This window comes from Nilaparvata lugens, chromosome 7, assembly GCF_014356525.2.
Source record: "Nilaparvata lugens isolate BPH chromosome 7, ASM1435652v1, whole genome shotgun sequence".
In the NCBI taxonomy this organism is placed as follows: Eukaryota; Metazoa; Arthropoda; class Insecta; order Hemiptera; family Delphacidae; genus Nilaparvata; species Nilaparvata lugens.
Genome location: NC_052510.1, coordinates 41,789,273 through 41,807,748, shown reverse-complemented (window position 1 = coordinate 41,807,748; position 18,476 = coordinate 41,789,273). Strand labels below are relative to the sequence as shown.

Sequence of the window (18,476 nt, the reverse complement as noted above, 5' to 3'; positions counted from 1 at the left end):
GGGCTGCTGTCGTCCTCTCCAATGGGGATATTTAAATTAATAACTCATGTCATAGTGTGACTTCACTGAGTTAGGTTTATTACTCATTAAAAGTCTTTGATACTTAAACTCTGGTAATAAATAGAATGTAATTTTCATAAGGGAATCAGTCTATTGCTCTCATGCGGTTACTAGTAATAAGTGCAAAACCGCATGGAAAATAATAAAATCTGTTCAGGAAGAGGCTCGAAAAGATCCAATTCCATTCACACCCAATGAAATGAATACGTTTTTCTTGGACGCAGTGATGAATGTTCATGATAAGATTTAACGGCAATTAATTTATTGGAGCAAAACTTCAATTTCCCTCTTAACCAGGATAAGCCCAAATTCTCATCTCACAAAGTCTCCACACGTGAAGTGCTTGATATAGTACTTAGTTTCAAAGCTTCATCCAGTGTTGATATTTACGGCTTTTCAAGTAATATATTGAAGAAGATTATTCATAATATTATTTATCCATTCACATATTGTATAAATAGATGCCTGAGAGATGGAGTTTTTCCTGAAGTGCTAAAAGTTTCCAGAATTGTACCTGTCTATAAGAAGGGGCCTAAAGATATTCCAGGTAGCTATCGTCCCATCTCATTGGTGCCATGTTTTTCAAAAGTCCTTGAGACCATAATGCATAGGCAGTTATATGAATATCTTCAAGAGAACAATATTATAAGTAATGCTCAGAATGGATTTGTTAAGGGTAGGTCAACTACTGGAGCCATGGATGCTCTTGTCAGGAATATTCTGAGCACTTTTGAAAATAAAGAGTATGCTCAGGTGACCTTTGTGACCTGAGCAAAGCTTTTGATTGTGTTGTGCACTCTCTCTTACTGGATAAATTGAAATTTCATGGCGTTTGTGGAGCAGATCTTAGCTTATTTAAAACTTATCTTGTGGGACGTAGACAAGTACATACACACATTGGAGATAAGAGATCAGATGTAGCATGTGTAAAATTCGGTGTCCCACAGGGATTAGTTCTCGGGCCACTGCTTTTTATTCTTATGATAAATGACCTTCCTGCTGTTCTAAATTGCCGTTCAATACTGTATGCTGATGACACAACACTTATCAATAAATGTACTGACCTTCAAAATCTCAAAAATCTAACTGAGACCACTCTGATGCAAGCAGCAACATGGTTTAGGGCTAACGGCTTCATGCTCAATGAGAATAAAACACAGACTATGCACTTCACCCTTAGAGGTGGCTTAGATTGTGTGGATGCAATAAGCAATGTAAAATTTCTGGGGATATTCATTGACAGATATTTGACTTGGGAAGCTCATATTAATTATATATCAAGCAAACTTTCAAGAGTGATTTATCTGATCAGACAACTGAAAAATCATGTTCCAGATAATTATTTGAGATCGATATATATTTTGCCTTTTTTCAGAGTATTGCAACATATGGCATACTACTGTGGGGAAATAGTAGTCATGCAGAAAATATTTCATTATTGCAAAAGAAGGTGGTCAGGGTTTTAACTGATTCTCATAGACTAGCACACTGTAAGCCTCTTTTCGTCCAGCTAAGAATAATGACAATAGTGAATTTTTATATATATACTGTATCATTGCATGTTAAAAAAAAAACTCATCCAATTTAAAATTAAGGCATCAAACTCATAGCTATAACACAAGAAATTGTCATAGGATTGATATTCCCTATCATAGGTTATCCAAAACAGCCAAAAAGTTATGATACATTTGGTATAAAAATTTGCAATAAATCACATACAGATTTAATATTTCAGAGACAGAAAATAAATTTAAGACGAGATTATTGAATTGGCTTGTGATAAATCCTTTTTATAGTGCTGAAGAGTTCTTTGAGAGTGAAATAATTATTGCTTAGAGTTAAGAGGTTTCTATTTGTATTTATATATTGTTCTAAAGGCTCAAGTTGTGCTGTAAGGGATATGTTTTGTACATTCAAATGAATATTATTAATGTATTTGAAAAATCCAATTGACTTACAGTTTACTTAGGTACAGTATTATTTTTAAGACTCAGTAATGTAATTTTGTATGTACAGTTGCTGTAGAATTTGATTCTATCTTTTGTCTTACTGTAATCAATATTTGACTTTGACTATTGTTCTAAGAATTCAACGGCAATAAAATGATATTTATTTATTTATTTATGATGACTGGCGTCTTGGTCGATCTCTGGCAAGAAGTGGGCAGTTGGTCTTTCCTTATTCTCTCTCGACGGTACTTCCGACTCTAAATTTGCATAAATTTTGAATATATTTTCCTATTGGTGGATTTCAAATAATCCGCGATGACTCAGTTTAATACTGTCAAATAGTACATAGTACTAGAGCATATTATCCTTAACTCTTATTTTATCTTAACTACATTGTTTCATGCATTCTACAACAATTACAGATTTTTATAATGTTAATAAAGACCACGTGGAGATTTTGAATTAAATATTTTTTAGCGCCGAGCAAATACTGTGCTCTGATTGGCAAACAGTCAGATTCAGCTTTAGTGTGCAGAATGTATCAATGCGTGTAGAAAAATTAGGTTTTACTTCCTTTTTATTTTTTTATTATGTTTTGTGTTTTATATTTGCTCACATATATTAATAAACATTCAAATATACTTTTCAAACATTCATATCCTTCACTTAGCATGCTATAAATATACGAAACCCTCTTGTCCTCGTCAATGAAGTAGCATTCAACATGGCGGATCCAAGATGGCGGACCAGATTTTTATAGTCATAGTAAAGTAGTATTTTCAATTCGAGTGGGATCCCTGATCACACTCATCTTGGATTCACATTTTCTTATGAGATACTAAGCCATTCTCATACTTTTTCCTCTCTTTTCTGCTTTGAATAATATTGATTAATAATGTGAATATCTTTGAAAAGGTTTGAGATATTGATATGCGGGTTTCGCCACTTATTTTTTCTTGAAATTCTGTATCGAAATCATGTATGGCATGACCACCTTCCCATTTAAAAAATGAAGTTGCATTCAACATGGTGGATCCAAGATGGCGGACCAGATTCTCAAAGTCATGGTAAAGTGGTATTTTCAATTTGAGTAGGATCTCCAATCACACCCACCATCGAATCACCTTTTTGTATGAGATATTAAGCCGTTCTCGGACTTTTCACCTACTCTGTATATACACATACAGTACACATAAACAGTAGTCTGATCGTAGTTTCAAATAATGTTGCCGCCAATCGTCATTATGTTATTCCCCTGAATTATTCTTGTTCAAGAATGAGGTTTACAGTTCAATGAGCAAGGAAAGTTGTGTGAGTGTACCACACCAGATTTTTCCGATTGTATTATTCACTGTGTTCTAATGAAGCATGTCCCACACAATGGTGGTTTCATTCATAGTGCCGATCCCTCCAGAAAAAATGTATCCAAGATAAAAAAAGATCAAGATTTTAATGATGACAATGTAGTCCTTATATTCCATACTCATTATTTTTGATCAGTTATGGTGGAAATAAAACAAAATAGTATATGAGATGGCTGATAAGGCGTAATACAAATGTAATACCAGTTTTGTTGATGTTGGGCCAGTATCCGAGTGCACATGGCTTGCAGGTGAATTCGTCCACTATTATTTCGTGCCTATCACAGGGGACACACACCCAGCAGCACTTCTTCTCCTGGCCCCCACTCTGCAAACTCTGCAACAAATTAATAATTTATTATTTCGGAAACTCATCATCGAAATGAATTACTCAATCACAAACTAATAAATTAATAAGCACCATGTAATGACGGAATTATCCTCAGTGATGATTCAGTATGGTACAATAACAGAAATCATCAGAATAACTGGGGGAGGACCAGCAGCCACATCCCAAAACTGTTTCTTCCTCAAATTGTAATTGATATACCACATTGGCGTAGATAGCTGTTAGACATTGGGGGGGACGTACTGAGGGGGGGGTGCCCACCACCGAAGATTTTTCTGAAAAATAGCTTAAAATTGAAATGATGGTTTTTGAAGTATGTTTTACTTCAAATATGTTTTAAATCCTCTTATTCGGCAGTGGTAAATTAGTGGGTAAAAAAACCAGCTTTAGTTGTATTGTTTGTTTTTATTACCAACCAAAGCAGGATAGCTAAATAACCATATAAAGCTGTAATTTATCATTTTCACTTAATAGCAAAAACTGTGTTTAAAGATCAACTCAAGCTTAACATGAATAGCCTACATAATTCTTTTCAAAAGCAAAACAAGGTATAATAAATCTTTCTGATCCTAACTCTTGTAGCTGTCCTTGTTTTAAAAGAGTTGCAGGTACAAAATACTTAGGTATCAGAATAGACGAACACCTTAAATCGGATGCTCATACTAAATTCTTGTGAAAAGTATCTAGGCTATATCTATGGATATAGATATCACTAGAATACTTTGTACACTGGTCACTCTTGTCATACAAACGACACTATATAAATATTTCTTACAACAAGGCCAGTTTACAAGGAAACTAATAAAAATGTGTTATTATCATTTAAATCTTCAATGAATTTTTCTGGGGGACATAGTCAATACTATAAAATATTGAGGGGGACGCGTCCCCCGAGGCCCCCCCAGGATCTACGTCCATGATATACCATTCCGAAATGTAGTTTATGTTTGTTTCACATTATGAATATTAATTTGTACACATTTCAGTGAGAACAAAATTTATCTCCAAAAGAGCTCAATCATGTTAGCAGTAGTTATTTATTAGTATCATTCATTTACAAATAATTGAACTACCATTATAATGTCTAGTGGTGTTTGATTTATTCATACTGTACAAGTATCATTTACAAGGAAATACACTATAACAAGAGGGTTCAATTCAGTTCATGACTAGTCAAATTGAAAATGTCAATAGAAAAGTCAAATTGAAATTGAAAATGTTAGTATGAGCAGGGGTCCCCACTGCTCATCCTTTCCAAGCCAATGAACGCACCATGATTTCGAAAATTCCAGCGCCCCCCATGAATTGGTATTGATAACACTGATGTCATGGGAACCCCCCTCACTGCTGTCTTGAACTCGGTTCCGAGCACCTCACCCCCAAATTTCGAATAAAGTTGTAAACAAATAAACTCACGAATAGTCTGCGAATACACCAATCCTGTTGGCACCTCAGGTCGTATTAGTGAGTCGATACGGATAATTCTTGAGATTGGATTTAAAATTTGATTATAAACAGTCATTTCGGTGATTCATAGTAATAATAATTATACTCTGTCCAAATTGGCATGAAGTCTGAAGGATTAGACGACCCTCCTACTACTCACACACACAAGCGGAGTCTCCTTTAGTGTGTTTGAGCAAAGGGACGGTCTGTCTACCTGTCTACTACGTAGTAACATAGAATATCAATGGCGCAGGTAGGCCGGCGTGTGTGCCTGCGCGTGGTGGAGCGAGGGTCGCCTTAACCCTTGACTGGTGAGGTGGCCTAATGTTAACACTCATGGTGACATGGGGTCTCTCAGACCCCAAAACATTTCTTTTTATTTCAACTTTTTATTTCTTTTAATCAATTTTAGTTGCAAATAACTGCTATAACCAAGACCTGGATTTGTAAAGAACCAGAAAATGGTGTTAGAAATGAAAAAGATAATAATATTATTGTGAAAAAAAATTTCAGTTCACACTTTAAAAATGTACTAGATATGTAGATGCTTCCTTTATTATTGAAAAAAGATTAAACATATTTTTTCCACTTTTTCCATACAGATATCGTTTGATAATGTATTGAAGAATAGTAGGAAATGATCAAGTAAGTTCTGCTGTAAAAGAGAATAGTAAAATTCTGCACTTGTTCACATACTCACATACTGATTATAGCTCTTTCAATTTTATTCACAATTACAGCAAAGATCAGCTCTGCAGCCCAGACAATATGCAACACGACATTTTTTGCATTGGAATTTTGTTTTTCTGTCACGTTCCCTTGAGCAAACCTGACATCTTCGACCTGCACATTATTTTGAGGCACAATTTCTCCAAAAAGTCCAGCAATCATTGAGCGTAGTTGTCTTGGAAGAACTTCATTATTGATACGTCTTCTCCAATGACGTATCATCGACTTCTGAATCACTTTCTAGGTTCATTGAATATACTTCTAACATTATCTACAAAATCTGGGTCATTATCACTGAATTGTTTGCTTCTGGTTGTCATTTTTCTCAATCAATGGAAACTCAAACAAGAAACATAAACGGTGAGGTGGGGTCTGACATACCCCAGAGCAACTTCAACTTATAATACAAAAAAATTGAATAATGGAAAACACACACACACATAACGTAGGAGTGCTTGCAACTGTCTAGCTGGAAGCTACTGAACATCTGAAGGTTTTTCTGGTTACCAGTGTTGCCAATATTCAAAAACGAAAATTCCTTGGGGTTTGCCAGACCCCACCTCACCATTCATCCAGCGCTCATCGTTCTTTGGACAGAGTATAGAGTTATATAGTACTCGTACTATATATTGCTTTATGGAGCTATATAGAACTATATGAACGAAGGAGTTATAAAATAGAATAAGAACTATATATTGTTGGTATTTATGTGGCCATACCTTGCGGTATCCATTGTTGCAAGGCCGTGAGCAGACCGACTCGACTCGGCCCGAGGGCGCATGCCCCAGCTGCAGTGCTTCACGCAGCTGCAGACTGCCATTGTTCCAGTCTCCAACGTGGATGTAATCGTAGCTGCCATTCGCCAGCTGCTGGAAGTTCATTATGTTGTACCTGACAAAAACACACTCAATTGCAATTCGCATTCGATAATAGTCTATAGGAAATATAACATAATCACAATGTGTTTTATCTCTTGTATAGTCTTCAAAATATAACACAAAAAACAATGGTTTGAATATAACACCTATAAACATGATACACTAATGAAAAACTGGAGGGTGGTAACCTATTTCTTATAAATGCTGATAACTTTAGGATTTTTTTTCCAAAGATCTCTCTTCTTGATATTGTAACGCTCCTTGGGGGGGTTCTGATAATATTTGAGCAATGCTCCAGATGGAGACGTCACACATATGAAAATTTTATACTGAGTCCTCGGTGTTAAAACCTCAAATTTGTAAGTGTGAGAATGAACACTATTAAAACAATCGTCCAAATCGCAGGGCGCATAAAATCTTGCACACCCTTGATTCGTCCAATGACTGATTGTATGAGAATAACTAGCTGGCCCGGCGAACTTCGTACCGCCAAACAGTTAATGCATCTCATGACAAACTTTAGCTGGATGCACACCTTAGGAGGCGCGATGCGGCATTTTGCATGGAGGTGCTTCTTGCTTATATTGGTTTGAATGGAAGAACTCACACACACTGAATCGGACATGGCGTCGAACGGTGTGATAAGGCAATCTCTATAAGATCAACACTTTGTATCACCAAGCCGCGCCTCCTCAGGTGTGCTTAGTTTTAGCTTAATTTTATGCACTATAGTTTCATGAAAATTATCCAATAATCAGTATTTTATATCTCAATATGGACTTCCTATGTGCTTAGTTAGTTGTATGGCAGTTTGTATTTTTGGATATAGTTGTATGCAGCTTGATGGGAAATTGAATGACATATCTCCTTGCTGCTGATTTTCCCGTGCATATTCTAAATTTACAGCATTTCAAGTTCTACGACCCAGCATTTCTATGCAAATTAAGTGAGACGGAACTGTTCAGCCAAAAGTTTAGAGAAGCGAGACACCACTTCCCTTTTGATGCCTTCACCATGAAGACCTTCATTTTAAAAAGTTACCATTTCTCCAGTGAGATTCTTGTTCGTTTTATTTATGTATTTTAATTGTAAGCCTATACTCGAGGCAATATTGTTAAAAAAACAAAGCTGTGAGCTACCTGTGATATTTTTTTATATATATTTATTCTCATATTATTTTTATATTTGTTGCTCTATATTTTTTATTTATTGCTCGTTAATTTTTCATGTAATTACATGTTTATGTTCCTCGAATGTGCTTTTAATTTATTATCCTATCTTCATGCATGACCAATCTTGTTATATTCTATTTTATTATTATCATTGACCTATTATTAGAATTATCAACCAACTGTATTCTTCACCGAATAAGTTGGATAAATCAGCGATATACAGCAGTGATTGTTTAATCTTTGGAAATAATATGTTCCCGAGATTTATGTAAATTATCCAGTACCAACACATCTGATTTGAAGAAACTCAAAGGTCATAGTATTAAGTTACAGCAATATAGATTAATAGAATTTATAAGCTATTCTGATAGAGTATCGCCTTTAAATCCGCTCAGTATCATTTTTCATTGCTGACCACTTTGGCGAATGGTGGCGGGTGGCATTAGTGGCGGTACCGCATTGTCTAGTACGATAATCAGAGCCCTTATATCTATCTATCTCTACTGCATCTATATTTGTGGAGTACACCAAATCAGTCACAAAAACTGTGAACTGTTAAAGCGGCCGACGTTTGCAGCCAGCAAAAGCATATAACTGTTTGAGCTCCTAGGAGAAATTGGTACTATTGCTCTTTCAGGAATCACTAAAAATATTAAATATATTCGAAATCTTTGCTCTACCGACTGCAGCCAAGCAGGGAACACGTTGTAGGAAAAATAACGTTACAATATAAAAATATATATATATATATATATATATATATATATTCTGTATATATTCTGTATATATATATATATAGTATATATATTCTGTATATATTCTGTATATATATTCTGTATATTTTATTCTGTATATATATATATATATATATATATATATATATATATACAGAAATAACTTGCTTAATATGATAGGATTTCGAGATGTTCTCATCTTCCGTTTCATTTCTAGTGAGATTCACGCTATAAAGTGAGAGCCTCATAAGAATTATTGATTTTCTATGCTTGTCTGTCATTGAACAAAGAAAATACTCCTCACTGTTTTCTAATACTGTCTGTTGGCTACAGAGAATTATAATAAAATACTTGAATATTTTTCACCTTCGATGAGAATATCATTATTGAATCATGAACAATTAATGTATTTGAGATAGAATTGATCATTATTAACAAGAATCAATAATTTATATTATGTCGGATCTACCGGAATAACTTGAGCCATAGCTTTCTACTCTAGAAGGCGGCGATGAAAAAAAGGCAACTCTGCTGTGCTATCATTTGCACTGACTTTATAGGGTGAGTCTCACTAGACAAGTTTTTTACAATAGTAGCAATGGTGTTCTATTCAGATCAGCTAACAATAACTATAACACTTGAGTGAGTGGAGTACGAGTCAATTGGATACCCATCCAGCGGCGTTTGACTGCACAGCAGCCAATCATAATGTTGCATGTCCATTCCATAATTGAGCAAGCATCCCTTAAACGTCTTGTGAAACGAGCGCTCAAATATTTAGTGGGGAGCAGAACGCGTCCATGAAAAGGCCAATCCTGAAATTGAGTGAGCTCCTTCCGACAACTCTAAGGAGGCAGCCTGCAAGCAATCATCATCATTGACTCAGTTTCATGAATATTGAGTAAGTGCTCTCCCGAATTTGGCCTTTCTCTCTATCTTCCTCTCAATCTACTGTCTCTTATTCTCTGACCCTCACAGTATCTCTATTTGATCTTCTAATGAATATCTCTCAGAGAGCGATAGAAATATTTATCCAAGAATGGATGAATGTAACAACTCCTTAGTTACTCAGTTCCAAGAAGAGAAAAAAAATATTACAAAGAATAATATTATTGCAGTGTATATTTAATAGTACTATACTATAGTTCTATATTACAGATTTATACTGTAATCCACGAGCAATGAATAAATGAAAAAAAATCTCATAATCAGATAATAATTTAATATATTACTATTATCCTTGAAATGAAAGCGCATACTTTTATCATCTTCGAATCGGTTTACAGCTCTCTAGCTATCTCTAGCTAAACTCTGTAAAATCAACAAATATTATTAGTTGGCAGCTTGACGATCCCTAATGTTGTGGGAGCGTTTGGAGAACAGTGTATGAATAGGAAGGTCATGCATTGAGAGAATTTCCAACCTTTAACAACTTATGGATAACCAATACATTTTCTCGCAAAAAAGACATTCATAAATATTCACTTTGGCGGCACGAGGGACAGAGTCGTTGATGGATTATATCATAGTGAATGATAAGCTCAGTATGAATGTTGAGGATGTGAGAGCCTACAGACATCAACTCAGATCACTACCTTGTCGCAGCAAAAATCAATGTCATCGCAAAATGGAAAAAGGTTGTTGGATGTGACAAGAAGCCAAAGGTAGACGTCTTCAAGGTTCATCTACTGAGAGAAGAGGGTGTGCAGAGGCTATTCCGACAGCGTTTACAGCAATGCCTGAGAGAGCTACTAACTTCTGAAAATCTGAATAAGGAGTGGAATAATCTAAAATACTGCTTGAAAAGAGCAGCAAATGAAGCTCTCGGGAAAAACAAAAAGCAGGACGCCAGAAACATTTGAAGATATGGAATAATGACATAGCGCAAGCAATAGCAGATGAAAAGATAGCTTACAAAAATCATTTACAGAGGAATACAGATGAATCAAAGCAGACTTATACAGAGAAGAAGAATTTGGCTAGGGGTTCAATGAGAAGAGCACACAAAGAATTTTTGGATACTTTTATTAGAGCAATAGAAGAAGATTTGCATGGAAGGCAGCAAGTTGCTTATAAAGTAATGAAACAGCTGAACAAAACTGAGAAGGATACAACACATTTGAGCATTGTACCTATGAAGGAATGGGTACAACATTATGAAGATCTTGGACAGTCGAGAATGAGGGAATAATAGAGGACACAACCATTGACTTGCTGAGCATACAAGAGCTGGAGAAAGTACTCATGAAGGCAAAAAATCGCAAGCAACTGGTCCAGATGGTTCAAATATGGTGCTGTTCAAGTGTGCCGGATTATTCATATTAATTTGTACACATTTCAGTGAGAACAAAATTTATCTCCAAAAGAGCTCAATCATGTTAGCAGTAGTTATTTATTAGTATCATTCATTTACAAATAATTGAACTACCATTATAATGTCTAGTGGTGTTTGATTTATTCATACTGTACAAGTATCATTTACAAGGAAATACACTATAACAAGAGGGTTCAATTCAGTTCATGACTAGTCAAATTGAAAATGTCAATAGAAAAGTCAAATTGAAATTGAAAATGTTAGTATGAGCAGGGGTCCCCACTGCTCATCCTTTCCAAGCCAATGAACGCACCATGATTTCGAAAATTCCAGCGCCCCCATGAATTGGTATTGATAACACTGATGTCATGGGAACCCCCCTCACTGCTGTCTTGAACTCGGTTCCGAGCACCTCACCCCCAAATTTCGAATAAAGTTGTAAACAAATAAACTCACGAATAGTCTGCGAATACACCAATCCTGTTGGCACCTCAGGTCGTATTAGTGAGTCGATACGGATAATTCTTGAGATTGGATTTAAAATTTGATTATAAACAGTCATTTCGGTGATTCATAGTAATAATAATTATACTCTGTCCAAATTGGCATGAAGTCTGAAGGATTAGACGACCCTCCTACTACTCACACACACAAGCGGAGTCTCCTTTAGTGTGTTTGAGCAAAGGGACGGTCTGTCTACCTGTCTACTACGTAGTAAACATAGAATATCAATGGCGCAGGTAGGCCGGGCGTGTGTGCCTGCGCGTGGTGGAGCGAGGGTCGCCTTAACCCTTGACTGGTGAGGTGGCCTAATCTTAACACTCATGGTGACATGGGGTCTCTCAGACCCCAAAACATTTCTTTCTATTTCTTTTAATCAATTTTAGTTGCAAATAACTGCTATAACCAATACCTGGATTTGTAAAGAACCAGAAAATGGTGTTAGAAATGAAAAAGATAATAATATTATTGTGAAAAGAAAATTTCAGTTCACACTTTAAAAATGTACTAGATATGTAGATGCTTCCTTTATTATTGAAAAAAGATTAAAAATATTTTTCCACTTCTTCCATACAGATATCGTTTGATAATGTCTTGAAGAATAGTAGGAAATGATTAAGTTAGTTCTGCTGTAAAAGAGAATAGTAAAATTCTGCACTTGTTCACATACTCACATACCGATTATAGCTCTTTCAATTTTATTCACAATTACAGCAAAGATCAGCTCTGCAGCCCAGACAATATGCAACACGACATCTTTTGCATTGGAATTTTGTTTTTCTGTCACGTTCCCTTGGGCAAACCTGACATCTTCGACCTGCACATTATTTTGAGGCACAATTTCTCCAAAAAGTCCAGCAATCATTGAGCGTAGCTGTCTTGGAAGAACTTCATTATTGATACGTCTTCTCCAATGACGTATCATTGATTTCTGAATCACTTTCTAGGTTCATTGAATATACTTCTAACATTATCTACAAAATCTGGGTCATTATCACTGAATTGTTTGCTTCTGGTTGTCATTTTTCTCAATCAATGGAAACTCAAACAAGAAACATAAACGGTGAGGTGGGGTCTGACATACCCCAGAGCAACTTCAACTTATAATACAAAAAATTGAATAATGGAAAACACACACACACACATAACGTAGGAGTGCTTGCAACTGTCTAGCTGGAAGCTACTGAGCATCTGAAGGTTTTTCTGGTTACCAGTGTTGCCAATATTCAAAAACGAAAATTCCTTGGGGTTTGCCAGACCCCACCTCACCATTCATCCAGCGCTCATCGTTCTTTGGACAGAGTATAGAGTTATATAGTACTCGTACTATATATTGCTTTATGGAGCTATATAGAACTATATGAACGAAGGAGTTATAAAATAGAATAAGAACTATATTGTTGGTATTTATGTGGCCATACCTTGCGGTATCCATTGTTGCAAGGCCGTGAGCAGACCGACTCGACTCGGCCCGAGGGCGCATGCCCCAGCTGCAGTGCTTCACGCAGCTGCAGACTGCCATTGTTCCAGTCTCCAACGTGGATGTAATCGTAGCTGCCATTCGCCAGCTGCTGGAAGTTCATTATGTTGTACCTGACACAAACACACTCAATTGCAATTCGCATTCGATAATAGTCTATAGAAAATATAACATATATAATAATCACAATGTGTTTTATCTCTTGTATAGTCTTCAAAATATAACACAATAAACAATGGTTATTAACCTTTGAATATAACACCTATAAACATGATACACTAATGAAAAACTGGAGGGTGGTAACCTATTTCTTATAAATGCTGATAACTTTAGGAATTTTTTTCCAAAGATCTCTCTTCTTGATATTGTAACGCTCCTTGGGGGGGTTCTGATAATATTTGAGCAATGCTCCAGGTGGAGACGTCACACATATGAAAATTTTATACTGAGTCCTCGGTGTTAAAACCTCAAATTTGTAAGTGTGAGAATGAACACTATTGAAACAATCGTCCAAATCGCAGGGCGCACAAAATCTTGCACACCCTTGATTCGTCCAATGACTGATTATAGGCCCGGCGAACTTCGTACCGCCAAACAGTTAATGCATCTCATGACAAACTTTAGCTGGATGCACACCTTGGGAGGCGCGATGGGGCATTTTGCATGGAGGTGCTTCTTGCTTATATTGGTTTGAATGGAAGAACTCACACACACTGAATCGGACATGGCGTCGAACGGTGTGATAAGGCAATCTCTATAAGATCAACACTTTGTATCACCAAGCCGCGCCTCCTCAGGTGTGCTTAGTTTTAGCTTAATTTTATGCACTATATTTTCATGAAAATTATCCAACAATCAGTATTTTATATCTCAATATGGACTTCCTATGTGCTTAGTTAGTTGTATGGCAGTTTGTATTTTTGGATATAGTTGTATGCAGCTTGATGGGAAATTGAATGACATATCTCCTTGCTGCTGATTTTCCCGTGCATATTCTAAATTTACAGCATTTCAAGTTCTACGACCCAGCATTTCTATGCAAATTAAGTGAGACGGAACTGTTCAGCCAAAAGTTTAGAGCAGCGAGACACCACTTCCCTTTTGATGCCTTCACCATGAAGACCTTTATTTTAAAAAGTTACCATTTCTCCAGTGAGATTCTTGTTCGTTTTATTTATGTATTTTAATTGTAAGCCTATACTCGAGGCAATATTGTTAAAAAAAAACAAAGCTGTGAGCTACCTGTGATATTTTTTTAAATATATTTATTCTCATATTATTTTTATATTTGTTGCTCTATATTTTTTATTTATTGCTCGTTGATTTTTCATGTAATTACATGTTTATGTTCCTCGAATGATGTGCTTTTAATTTATTATCCTATCTTCATGCATAACCAATCTTGTTATATTCTATTTTATTATTATCATTGACCTATTATTAGAATTATCAACCAACTGTATTCTTCACCGAATAAGTTGGATAAATCAGCGATATACAGCAGTGATTGTTTAATCTTTGGAAATAATATGTTCCCGAGATTTATGTAAATTATCCAGTACCAACACATCTGATTTGAAGAAACTCAAAGGTCATAGTATTAAGTTACAGCAATATAGATTAATAGAATTTATAAGCTATTCTGATAGAGTATCGCCTTTAAATCCGCTCGGTATCATTTTTCATTGCTGACCACTTTGGCGAATGGTGTCGGGTGGCATTAGTGGCGGTACCGCATTGTCTAGTACGATAATCAGAGCCCTTATATCTGTCTATCTCTACTGCATCTATATTTGTGGAGTACACCAAATCAGTCACAAAAACTGGGATTTCGAGATGTTCTCATCTTCCGTTCCATTTCTAGTGAGATTCACGCTATAAAGTGAGAGCCTCATAAGAATTATTGATTTGCTATGCTTGTCTGTCATTCAACAAAGGAAATACTCTTCACTGTTTTCTAATATTGTCTGTTGGCTACAGAGAATTATAATAAAATACTTGAATATTTTTCACCTTCGATGAGAATATCATTATTGAATCATGAACAATTAATGTATTTGAGATAGAATTGATCATTATTAACAAGAATCAATAATTGATATTATATCGGATCTACCGGAATAACTTGAGCCATAGCTTTCTACTCTAGAAGGCGGCGATGAAAAAAAGGCAACTCTGCTGTGCTATCATTTGCACTGACTTTATAGGGTGAGTCTCACTAGACAAGTTTTTTACAATAGTAGCAATGGTGTTCTATTCAGATCAGCTAACAATAACTATAACACTTGAGTGAGTGGAGTACGAGTCAATTGGATACCCATCCAGCGGCGTTTGACTGCATAGCAGCCAATCATAATGTTGCATGTCCATTCCATAATTGAGCAAGCATCCCTTAAACGTCTTGTGAAACGAGCGCTCAAATATTTAGTGGGGAGCAGAACGCGTCCATGAAAAGGCCAATCCTGAAATTGAGTGAGCTCCTTCCGACAACTCTAAGGAGGCAGCCTGCAAGCAATCATCATCATTGACTCAGTTTCATGAATATTGAGTAAGTGCTCTCCCGAATTTGGCCTTTCTCTCTATCTTCCTCTCAATCTACTGTCTCTTATTCTCTGACCCTCACAGTATCTCTATTTGATCTTCTGAATATCTCTCAGAGAGCGATAGAAATATTTATCCAAGAATGGATGAATGTAACAACTCCTTAGTTACTCAGTTCCAAGAAGAGAAAAAAAAATATTACAGAGAATAATATTATTGCAGTGTATATTTAATAGTACTATACTATAGTTCTATATTACAGATTTATACTGTAATCCATGAGCAATGAATAAATGAAAAAAATCTCATAATCAGATAATGATTTAATATATTACTATTATCCTTGAAATGAAAGCGCATACTTTTATCATCTTCGAATCGGTTTACAGCTCTCTAGCTATCTCTAGCTAAACTCTGTAAAATCAACAAATATTATTAGTTGGCAGCTTGACGATCCCTAATGTTGTGGGAGCGTTTGGAGAACAGTGTATGAATAGGAAGGTCATGCATTGAGAGAATTTCCAACCTTTAACAACTTATGGATAACCAATACATTTTTTCGCAAAAAAGACATTCATAAATATTCACTTTGGCGGCACGAGGGACAGAGTCGTTGATGGATTATATCATAGTGAATGATAAGCTCAGTATGAATGTTGAGGATGTGAGAGCCTACAGACATCAACTCAGATCACTACCTTGTGGCAGCAAAAATCAATGTCATCGCAAAATGGAAAAAGGTTGTTGGATGTGACAAGAAGCCAAAGGAAGAGGTCTTCAAGGTTCATCTACTGAGAGAAGAGGGTGTGCAGAGGCTATTCCGACAGCGTTTACAGCAATGCCTGACAGAACTACTAACTTCTGAAAAACTGAATGAGGAGTGGAATAATCTAAAATACTGCTTGAAAAGAGCAGCAAATGAAGCTCTCGGGAAAAACAAAAAGCAGGACGCCAGAAACATTTGAAGATATGGAATAATGACATAGCGCAAGCAATAGCAGATGAAAAGATAGCTTACAAAAATCATTTACAGAGGAATACAGATGAATCAAAGATCTTAGACAGTCGAGAAGAAGAATTTGGCTAGGGGTTCAATGAGAAGAGCACACAAAGAATTTTTGGATACTTTCATTAGAGCAATAGAAGAAGATTTGCATGGAAGGCAGCAAGTTGCTTATAAAGTAATGAAACAGCTGAACAAAACTGAGAAGGATACAGCACATTTGAACATTGTACCTATGGAGGAATGGGTACAACATTATGAAGATCTTGGACAGTCGAGAATGAGGGAATAATAGAGGACACAACCATTGACTTGCTGAGCATACAAGAGCTGGAGAAAGTACTCAAGAAGGCAAAAAATCGCAAGCAACTGGTCCAGATGGTTCAAATATGGTGCTGTTCAAGTGTGGCGGACAAAGACCTTAAAGAGTTATAGACCCACAATGCCTATGCCTTCCCAATGATAGCTCTTACTTGAAATTGAAGGCCGCCATTGGGTTATTTTAGCACGAGATATTATATATTATTTATTTGTGATACTATAAATCACTAAGGCATTGGTGGCATTGGTATGTAATAATCTTATAGGTTGCCCCCTCAATGGCGGATTTCAATTCCAAGTACGACACTAGCGCTGCATGTGAGGCATAGTCGCAGTTTTCATAAAAATCTTTATTTTCTCATTTCTATAATAATTATTGTAGACGTTTTTCCTTGACAAAATGAATCATTCCTAAATTAATAATTCAAAATAGCTGAGACTTCACACTTTTTTTTCATTTAATTTTATGATCAGTTTTCTAGTTTTTTGAAATTTAATTTAATCATGGGCAGTCCTGTTCGTAGACGCAGTGACTATGCCCCGTTTCGGAAAGCCAATTTTCTGACTCCATTTTATAGTCTAGAACTTATTAGCTGAATCCCGAGCTCGGAAACTGGCCCTTAGTCTCTCTAGTAAGAATTATGATTTTCTATTTTTGCTTTCTCACTCATGTGAACTCAGCATCATAAAATTATTATACGTTTTCTATTCACTTTATTCTTTATTGATTGCTTGATTCATAAAATAAGAACATCATCAAAATTTGTTCTTAATTAGTTCTTATTCCAAATCTTCGTGGGGTGGATCTTAGCATTTTTATTCTACATCCCTTTGAAACGAGTTTTGATTATGAATCAAATTTCATTTCCCTTTCATTTATGATATGGCAAATAACGAAATAAGTATTAACATTTAGGAAGAAGAATAAGAACAAAGAGAGCATTTATTTATTTGTGCTTACTCAGCCAGCTGTGGTTGAGCACCCAGCCAGTGCGAGGCATTGGTAGAGGGGAGAAATCATTTTCTCCTTATTCAGTTGCCAGCAAGCAGCCCTAGGTTTAACAACTACTCCACGATGTGATTATTCACTTCAAGTCTCTTTCTTTCTATTTTGTTAAGTGATTTTGAATTTTTCGACATATGAAGATATTTGTATATAAGCTATACTCGAACCCGCTATTGAAGGTAAACTATTTGTTATAATTTTTTTATTATATTTAAGGTTGTTCATTCTGAGAGCTGAATAACTTCAAAAGTATTTCACTGAAATAAAATAGAAATGTTATTATAATTTGTTTTCATAAATATTATGTCGTATAGTTCATTGGGAAAAGTAATTATCAATAGTTTTCTTAAACGTTATAACTGGATTATTAACTTAATGTAAAAGTAGAGTGTATAATTAGACTACGTTACAATTCAAAGGGTTAAAGTCCGAATGTACTTGAGATAATCATTCACACTAATGTAATAATTGAATTGTTCCTTCTAGAAAGATAAGTATTATGTTTAGGATTTAGAAATTATTTAGGCTGTTTTATTTCACAGCGGTCCATGTTTGTGGCAAACTAATTTACTACTGACTATGGAAGATCGATCCTTGTTAATGCCAAATCAATCCACAATTATTATGAATAG

At 35.6% G+C, this 18,476-nt stretch overlaps 1 protein-coding gene across 1 annotated transcript in view; it reads right to left on the bottom strand.

Annotated features, from left to right (window-relative positions):
- The window catches only part of LOC111053765 (metabotropic glutamate receptor 1-like), a 264,669-nt gene that overhangs the window by 29,775 nt on the left and 216,418 nt on the right, over positions 1-18,476 (bottom strand). The window contains exons 9-12 of the mRNA XM_039431937.1: positions 12,915-13,086; positions 12,168-12,310; positions 6,614-6,785; positions 3,575-3,707 (exon numbers count right to left, since the gene is read on the bottom strand). Of these exons, the coding sequence (XP_039287871.1) occupies positions 3,575-3,707; positions 6,614-6,785; positions 12,168-12,310; positions 12,915-13,086 (620 nt within the window). The remainder of the gene's footprint in view (positions 1-3,574; positions 3,708-6,613; positions 6,786-12,167; positions 12,311-12,914; positions 13,087-18,476) is intronic.